Consider the following 9,787-nt stretch of genomic DNA (forward strand, 5'->3'; position numbering starts at 1 on the left):
CACTCACTGCTGTCTCTCAGTCTGTCCTGTAGTGCACATGGAGTGGGCAGTTGTAAATCCACGCCTTACCTTCACAGACAGGGCAGCACTGTCCTGGAAGGTTGATGGGATGTCTGCAGCCTGGACTGTAACATGGCCTCCTTGAACAGCTGACAAAACCACTGATACACTCACAGCGACTGCAGGGGTCAAGGGGGCCAGGAAATTCCTGACCATTCAGGTACTCCTCTCCCATGTAATTACACCCTGGAGCACAAAAGCAGAGATAGGAATCAGGAGATAGGACAGTAAAGAGAGGCCACATCTTCAACGTGTGATAGAACATCACACTGAGGGAAAGCTGGTGAGAAACCCTGCATCAGAATGACCAGGAATCCTTTATCAGCCCCTCCATCGAAAGATAACTAAAAACTCCGCAGAATCACCCTCCCTCCTCCAGCCAGGTTATATCAAAGTCTGCAAAGCACAGAAATAGCCCCTTCAGTGTGATTAGTCCACATTAGGTTTCACAAGCCATCTCCCAGTCTTCATTTAATCTCATCAATAGCTCCTTCCCATGTGCAGGATACTCCCTCAAAGCAGCGAACAGCCCCCTAAGGAAGGGTGGCAAATCTCCCAGCATCAGGAAAAAATTCCCAAACCATTGGCCAGTGTGATGACGGTGACAGGGCAGTGTCTGATCACTCAGCTTATCTCCCTGGGAAGATGGAAATCATTTTTGCTAATGAGTGAAGGTTGAAGGTGAATGGAGAAACCATGAGCTCTCACTTTCTGGTGCATACCGTCACAGACTCTGCAGCAACGTCCCTGCATAGGGAAGGGACACTCCAGCACAGGGCATGGGTTTCTTTCACAGGAGACACTGCCTTCCCTGCACACACACACGTTACAGCTGTCCGACACATCAGCAAACTGTTCTCCATTGGCAAACTCCTTCCCACCGAACAGGCAGCCTGGAACAAGCCAAGAAAGATCACAAACTACAGGCACTGATTGACAGACATACCCCACACACCCACACAGGCTCATTTCCCAATTCCCCCCCCCCCCCCCCCCCCACCCCTCGTCTCCCCTCTCAAGACCCCAGTGGTAACACCCCGATGCTCCCCCACCTAGTGAATGGTACTTACCATCACAGGTCCGGCAACAATCCTGCAGGATGGGGTGTGAGCACTGCACGGGGGCACACGGCTTCCTCTGACATGTGATGGTGCCGTTATTACATATACAGGAACGGCAAGCATCAGAGGGGTCATAGAAACGCTGCATGTGCTGGTAAAGAATGCTATCGTAAAGGCAATCACTCGGGGGTGCTAGAGCAAAGAGAACTGGACATTAATACATGTGACTACAGTCAACTTCAAACTGAACTACAGACTCAGCGCCCTTCACTGTAACATCAATATCACCCACTCACATCACCATAACAGCCACATAGTCCAAGTCCTATCATAACATCCTCATAAATGACCTGGATGAGGGAACTGAATGCACTATTTTGAACTTTGCTGAGGAAATTGAACTGGGCTGGATTGGGAGTTTTGAAGAGGATGGTGAGGCAGCATCAGCATGATTTCAACAGGTTGAGTGAATGGGCAAACACATGGCAGATGCTGTGCAACATGACTAAATGTGAAGTTATATTGTTTTGAAAAACAGAGCAGTAGAGTATTCGTTAAATGGAGGTAGTTTGGGACATGTGGATGTGCAAAGGAATGAATGTCCTTGCACACCAGTCAACGAAAGTAGCTTGGTAGGTGCAGCAAGCAATGAGGAATATGTAAGGTATATCAACTTTCATTGCAAGTGGATTTGAGTTCCAATGTAGGGATGTTGTACTGCAGTTATAAAGGTGGGACCACATCTGGAATACTGCTTGCAGTTTTGGTCTCTCTCCTAAGGAAAGATATAGTTGCCATAGAATGTGTGCCGCAAAATTTCACTTAGTCTGATACAGGGCTGCCAGGGTAGTGGTATGAGGGGGAACGAGATCAATTTGACCTGCATTCACTAGATTTTACAAGATTACGAGAGGATCTGATTGAAATGTAATACTTTCTAACAGGGCTAGTCAGACTAGCTGCAGGGAGGATGTTTCTCCTGGTTGAGGAGTCTAGACCCAGCGTGGATGCATTTTAGGGCTGAGATCAGGAAAGATTTTGTCACTCAAAGGGCAGTGAACCTGTTGAATTCTTGACCACAGAAGGCTGTGGAGGCCAAGACACTGTATATATTCACGGAAAAGATCAATTAATATTTAGATTTAAAGGGCATCAAGGGGTATGGGGTGAAAGTGAAAATATGGCATTGAGCTAGAGGATCACTCGTGATCATACTGAATGGTGGAGCAGGCTCAAAGCACTGAATGGCTTACTCCTGCTCTTAGGCTCTGTTTAATACGGGCATTCTCCACTGTAACGCTGATATACCCCACAACCTTCAACAGAACAATAATATATGGACAGCCTTCACAGTAATTCAAATATATCATACTGTAACACTGATATACTCCACAGCCTTCACCAAGTTAGCAGTATATCATCCATCTTTCATCGTAACACCAATACACCACTCACAGCTTTGTAACATTTGGGATAAGCCAAAACTTTCACCATAAACAAAAACCCCATACCCGTCAGAAAAACTCTCAAATATATCCGATATGCCTCAGCCTGGTAACTGATTCAGTCCACGCTCCTCAATATGACCCACACCCCTCAGTACAACTCCTCAATATGCCCCAAACTCCTTGATATACCCTATATATCCCTTGCATAACCTCTTGATGATGTACCCCACATCCGTCAGTGTAACAGTCTGGTCCATCTACACTTTTGCAGCTCTTCTGCACTCCTTTGAAGGGAAGCTCACACCCACCTGGACACTGAAGACAACATTTTCCACGTACGCGGAATGGCTCACTGCAAGACACAGGGGGACATCTCCTGGACAGGCATTGCACGTTTCCATTCTGCACAGAGAACCGAGGGTTAGGGATGAGTGAGGAATAGATTGGGTGGTGCTTCCAGAGATTGGGTTCCAAAATGTGCAGGAGTGAGAGATTCGGAAGGGAAATGGAGGGAGAGACATTGAAGGATTGGTGGTGGAGAAATAGAGAGAAGGACACCAATGAATTGGAGAAAAATAGAGTGACAGACTGAGATGCTGGAGAAAGCAAGAGATTGCAGAGAGAAAGAGACAGACAGAGAGACCGAGGGATTGGAAAAGGAGAGAGAGAGATAGAGTGAAAGGTGTGGAGGAGGGGGAGATAAATGAGAAACAGAATGGTTCTCCATTGTGATCAAACTAGCTGAAAAAGAGTTTTGCCTTTTTCGACCAGGATCAATATTCTCTCCATACTCACAATGCAGTGACACTCCTTACACTTGTTAGTGGGGTGTGGAAAGTCTGCTCCATTGGGATACTCCTTGCCGGCAAACTGACAACCTGCAGAGAGGGACATGCACACAGATTGTTCAAAATGATCCCTGTACATTCTCGGGAATTGTTCACACAGCACCCACCATCGGAGTCACACTCCAGAACATTCTCTTCTGCTCCCCTTTATCAATTTTTCCCACCACCCTCTGGCCATTTTCCCTTACTTTCACCAGTCAGTCTGCAGACCAATGATAATTTCCTTGCCCATGATCTGATCCTCTGTTTCCACCCCTGCCCGCCCCTCAGTCAGGCTTTTCGAAGGCTCAGTGCCCAGGCTGTTACCGTTGCAGTTGTTATGACAGCAGGACCCTGACAGAGGGTAGGAACACAGGGCGCTGATACAATCCTTCTTCTCACAGGTCACTTGGCCATTCAAACAGGTACATTCCTGGCACGGATTCACAGGGTTCGGGAACCGCTGGCCATCCAATAAAATTCGTTCCTCAAACACACAGTCTGTAGATATAAACACAAGGGTCCCATTACAAAGGTGTTTACCTTATCCTCAACTTCCTATCAGTGTTCACACTGTCTACTACCCACTCCATCATTGGTAGTGTATGGTAGTCAGTCAGCACCTGGGGGACCGTACCCCAGTGGGAGTCCGTGCCTGTGGGACCGTACCCCAGTGAGTCAGCGCCTGTATGACTGTACCCCAGTGAGAGTCAGCGCGTGTGCGACTGTACCCCAGTGAGAGTCCGTGCCTGTGTGACTGTACCCCAGTGACAGTCAGCGCCTGTGCGACTGTAGCCCAGTGAGAGTCCGTGCCTGTGGGATTGTACCCCAGCGTGCCTGTGGAATTGTACCCCAGTGAGAGTCCGTGCCTGTGGGATTGTACCCCAGTGAGAGCCCGCGCCTGTGGGATTGTACCCCAGTGAGAGTCCGTGCCTGTGGGACTGTACTCCAGTGAGAGTCCGTGCCTGTGCGACTGTACCCCAGTGAGAGTCAATGCGTGTGCGACTGTACCCCAGTGAGAGTCCGTGCCTGTGGGATTGTACCCCAGTGAGAGTCCGTGCCTGTGGGACCGTACCCCAGTGAGAGTCCGTGCCTGTGGGACCGTACCCCAGTGAGAGTCCGTGCCTGTCTATCACTGGACCCTGTCTATTAACGTTTGAAGGGTCACTGGACCCGAAACATTAAAATCTGCTTTTCTCTCCACAGCTGCTGCCAGATCTGAGGAGTTTCTCCGGCAACTTTTGTTTCTGTTTGTGTTTGTTTCAGATCTCCAGCATCCGCAGTGCTTTCTTTGTTCCTTTGTTTTGGAGGTTTCTAACAAGCTGCAATTGTTTAAGATACACTTTGTTGCCAGACAGTCTCCTGAAATCACTGCAGCTCCTTGGTGTTTCCTGGTTACTACCTGCCCACTCACTGTCTGATTAATATCAATGATCTACTCTCAACCCCACAGTCGCCCTCACCTGGACACTTTGCACAGCACTGCCCTGCTTTTCTCTCCGGATGTGTGCAGGTTGTTGGGGGGCAGTCGGTCTGTGCACAACGCACTGTTCCGCTCTGTCAGGAGACAAAACATTGTGTGATTTAAGGGCAACTCAGACCATTCCTAAAGCAGGCACCTGTTCCAGACTGTTCAGCATTCTCATCTTTAGACCCCCATCCCTGAGTACTTAATGCTTCAAGGAGATTCCTGGATAGAATTTGATTGCACAGACACAAATATACAGACACACACACTCCAGCACGTAGCAAGTCCAGCTAAAGAGGGCACAGAACTGCATCCGGAGATAGTAGGAACTGCAGATGCTGGAGTCTGAGATAACAAGGTGTAGAGCTGGATGAACACAGCAGGCCAAGCAGCATCAGAGGAGCGGAGCAGAGGAGCTTTTCTGATGAAGGGTCTAGACCTGAAACGTCAGCTTTCCTGCTCCTCTGATGCTGCTTGGCCTGCTGTGTTCATCCAGCTCTGCACCTTGTTATCACAGAACTGCATCCCTTGCTGTTTGTGGTACATATTAACGATCTGGACAAGATCAAGAAGTTTGCAGACTGTACAGAGCTTGGTCATATGCCAAAATTGAGGGAGAGAGCTGTGGGTCGCAGGCAGGTATCAATGAAATGGTCAGATTGGCAGAAATGTGGCAAATGGAATTGAACCTGGAGAAGAGTGAGGTGATGCATTCGGGGAGGTCAAACAAGGAAGACACAATTAATGGGAGAATATTGTGAGGCATAGAGGACGTTCTGGACCTGACAGTGAATGCCCATACATCCCCGATGTTAGCTGGACAGGTTGATAAGGGATTAAGAAGGTATGTGGAAGACTTTCTGTCATTAGCCAAAGAACAGAATATAGAGCAGGGAGATTATGCTGGAACTGTATAAATCATTAAATATGTCGCAACTTGAGGACTGTGTGCAATTCTGGTCACCACATTACAGAAAGGATGGAATGTGAACTAGAGAGGGTACAGAGGAGATTTATGAGGATGTAGCCAGTACAGGAAAAATGCAGTTACAAGGAAAGCTTTTGTAGGTTGGGGTTGTACTTCCTGGAACAGATGAGGCTGAGGAGCGATTTATTGCCATGTACAGAAGTGAGAGGACCTTGCATGGAGAGGATGGGTGGGGCCTATTTACCTGGGCAGTGGTCAGTGACAAGGAGGAACTGATTTAAAGTGACTGGTAGAAGAATTAGAGGGGAGACAAGGAAAGAATTTTTCACCTAGAGGGTGTTAGGGATTTGGGACTCAGTGTCTGAATGGTTTATGGAGGCTGAAACCATCAAATCAGGTAAAAAGGGGTCTAGATATGCTTCACATGTGACATAACCCACAGAGTTATGGATCATAGAACATAGAACATAGAACACAGAACAGTACAGCACAGTACAGGCCCTTCGGCTCACGATGTTGTGCCGAACTTTTGCCCTAAACCTAAGGTCTATCTAACCTCCACCCCTACCTTATACTATCATCCATATGCCTATCTAATAGCCGCTTAAATGCCCCTAGTGAGGCCAACTCCACTACCCTGTCCGGGAATGCATTCCATGCCCCGACCACTCTCTGAGTAAAGAACCTACCTCTGACGCCTCCCCTATATCTACCTCCACTCACTTTAAAACTATGCCCCCACGTAATAGCTACCTCCACCCGAGGAAAAAGTCTCTAGTTGTCCATTCTATCTATACCTCTGATCATTTTGTACACCTAACGTTGGAAACGATCAAACGTTGGAAATGTGATTAGTCTGTGATAATCTCTGCAAGTCCCATTGGGAATCACTGATTAATATCCTTGCGGAGCTCAATGAGCATGAATTTCCTTGGTAACAGGCAATGGTCTGCCCTGCTGAAACTTATCACCTGAGTGCTTTGGGATGGCTCTGCAGAGCTGTCTGTCCTGGCCTGGGACTGGCCTACATACGCCACAAGCTCTATTTTGGTGTTCAACAATAAATGATGTTCCCTTCGAGTTGGATTTCCTGATTTATTATAATCTGAATGGCTTGTTTCTTAGCTGCCGCAGACATAATCAGACAAGAGGCCCCTTTCTGTGCTGTAAACTTTCTATCATTCTGCCATATAGACACACACAGGCAGACCCACTTCCATAGGAGATTGACAAGGAGCATGAAATAGGCTTACCTGGCAGTGACAGTTCTGGCAAGGATCGTCTGGGTCAATAAACTCCTGCCCATTCCTGTACTGTCGCTTGTTGTATGTGCATTGGTCACACGATGGACAGCAATGTCCTACAAAACAAATTCCCAGAAAATTAGGTCAAAGATCCACACAACAACTACCTCCAACTCTGAGCCTGCTACCGCACCCTTGACCCTTTACCAGCACAGTGATCTGTCATCCATCCCATCACCCACTCCAAGATATCTCCCAACACACCAATTATATGTCTATCTCTACACATAATCCCTGACTCTACATCTACCCTTCTCCCCCGATGACCCCGTCTTGTCTCAGTAGCTGTACCCGTGATGGATGTGCTGGCATTTATTTGGTGAGTTTGGTATTAGATTGACTGGGACACGTACCGTTGTTTGAGCCTGGGTGTAGACAGGAGACAGGCGGGCATTGCTTGGGTCTGCAGGTGACATTACCATTGACACAGGTACAAGTAGTGCACGGACTCTCCTCCAGTTCCCATTCTGCTCCATCTTCATACTCTAGCCCCTGCACGATACACACTGATGGAGGAAAAACACACACACACACAACATATACACACACGCAACTAAATATAAATGTAACAACAGAGTTACACAGACTCAGGATCTGGGGCTCAGGGTCAGATCCAGCTCAAACGGGTTAGGTTATTTTCACTCATTTGCCAGTAAACAATGTACCTCAAAACTAATGGACATATTTCAATGAAATTCAGAACACAGGCAAGGCAAGGAGGAGTGAATTAGATTTTGGCCAAGATCCACATGTATATCCTAATGTTTTTTGATGCTCCATCAACATTGGAAGATATGGAGAATTTTCCAGATTGTCTTCTTTAGCAGATTGTTGATCAGGTTTTGAAATGTGGTGGAATTTGTCACAGCTCCCAGCATGAGAGTAGACTGTTCAGTGCAGATTGTTGGAAAATCCCTGAAGCCGCCTCAGTGAGATTGATGCTGTTAAGTAACAGATTTCTTTCATCTGCTTTGTAGTTAAGAGCATCATCCTGGCAAGGAAAATCCTTTGGGAAGAACTGCGTATTTGTAATAATTGTAAAGACCAGATATTTTATTATCTTTCTTTACGTCGGGGCCACAATGGGAAAATGCAACTGTTTTAAACCGAGGACTGTGGAAAAATTGCTGCACTTTTGAAAAACAAGTTACTGGAACTCATTCTGAGTTGTCTTTACACTGTTGTTTTGTTCAGACAGCGGGGAAGATGGACAATCGACGTCTCCTGTGGATGTGGGTTCACAGAATCTTCACTCAGAGATGGACTGCTGACTAGTTTCTCCATTAGAGTGACTTGTGTGGACTAGGAGGTTATCAGCATATCAATAACTCTGATTGGCTCCTGGTGGGGAGTGTATGCGCACGCGTGTGTGTGTGTGTCTCTCTGTCTGTGTCTGAGTCTGTGTATGAATGCATGTGCACCTGTGTGTGTATGTGTCTGTGTATGTGTGCCTGTGTATGCGTGCATGCACCTATCTGCCTGAGTGCTCACGTGTGTGTGTGTGTGTGTGCGCCTGTGTGTGTCTCTGTCTGCGTTTGTCTGTGCCTGCGTATGTGTGCGTGCGTGTGCGCCTGCGCCTGTATGCAGCAGAAGGTCTCCAGACTGCAAGAAAGAGCATTTCTCTTTCTCTCTCTCCGCAGTGAAGTAACCAAAAGCTGAAAGAAAGCTAGCTGATCTCTCCCAACATTTGCTATAAGCTATTGCCTATAACCTGTGACAGAGAAATTGAACAGTTTAATAATCTGTTCCTTCACTAAGAAGAAACTGCAAGGATTTGGATGGGAAATTCAGAGGAAACAAAAACTTGGAAGAACATAGAACATAGAACATTACAGCGCAGTACAGGCCCTTCGGCCCTCGATGTTGCGCCGACCTGTGAAACCAATCTGAAGCCCATCTAACCTAAACTATTCCATTATCATCCATATGTTTATCCAATGACCATTTAAATGCCCTTAAAGTGGGCGAGTCTACTATTTTTGCAGGCAGGGCATTCCACGGCCTTACTACTTTCTGAGTAAAGAACCTACCTCTGACATCTGTCCTATATCTATCACCCCTCAATTTAAAGCTATGTCCCCTCGTGCTAGCCATCACCATCCGAGGAAAAAGGCTCCCACTGTCCACCCTATCTAATCCTCTGATCATCTTGTATGTCTCTATCAAGTCACCTCTTAACCTTCTTCTCTCTAACGAAAACAGCCTCAAGGCCCTCAGCCTTTCCTCATAAGACCTTCCCTCCATACCAGGCAACATCCTGGTAAATCTCCTCTGCACCCTTTCCAATGCTTCCACATCCTTCCTATAATGCGGTGACCAGAACTGTACGCAATACTCCAAGTGCGGCCGCACCAGAGTTTTGTACAGCTGCAACATGACCTCATGGCTCCGAAACTCAATCCCTCTACCAATAAAACCTAACATACTGTACGCCTTCTTAACAACGCTATCAACCTGGGTGGCAACTTTCAGTGATCTATGCACATGGACACCGAGATCTTTCTGCTCATCCACACTACCAAGAATCTTACCATTAGCCCAGTACTCTGTATTCCTGTTACTCCTTCCAAAGTGAATCACCTCACACTTTTCCGCATTAAACTCCATTTGCCACCTCTCAGCCCAGCTCTGCAGCTTATCTATGTCCCTCTGTAACCTGCAACATCCTTCCGCACTATCCACAACTCCACC

At 47.1% G+C, this 9,787-nt stretch overlaps 1 protein-coding gene across 1 annotated transcript in view; it reads right to left on the bottom strand.

Annotated features, from left to right (window-relative positions):
* The window catches only part of LOC109932154 (kielin cysteine rich BMP regulator), a 132,690-nt gene that overhangs the window by 45,820 nt on the left and 77,083 nt on the right, over nt 1–9,787 (bottom strand). Inside the window, exons 13-21 of the mRNA XM_048609973.1 lie at nt 7,450–7,602; nt 7,046–7,152; nt 4,860–4,953; nt 3,724–3,897; nt 3,365–3,447; nt 2,878–2,971; nt 1,131–1,313; nt 783–953; nt 70–246 (exon numbers count right to left, since the gene is read on the bottom strand). Coding sequence (XP_048465930.1) covers nt 70–246; nt 783–953; nt 1,131–1,313; nt 2,878–2,971; nt 3,365–3,447; nt 3,724–3,897; nt 4,860–4,953; nt 7,046–7,152; nt 7,450–7,602 — 1,236 coding nt within the window. The remainder of the gene's footprint in view (nt 1–69; nt 247–782; nt 954–1,130; nt 1,314–2,877; nt 2,972–3,364; nt 3,448–3,723; nt 3,898–4,859; nt 4,954–7,045; nt 7,153–7,449; nt 7,603–9,787) is intronic.

The sequence above is a fragment of the Rhincodon typus genome, chromosome 22, assembly GCF_021869965.1.
Source record: "Rhincodon typus isolate 14 chromosome 22, sRhiTyp1.1, whole genome shotgun sequence".
NCBI lineage: Eukaryota > Metazoa > Chordata > Chondrichthyes > Orectolobiformes > Rhincodontidae > Rhincodon > Rhincodon typus.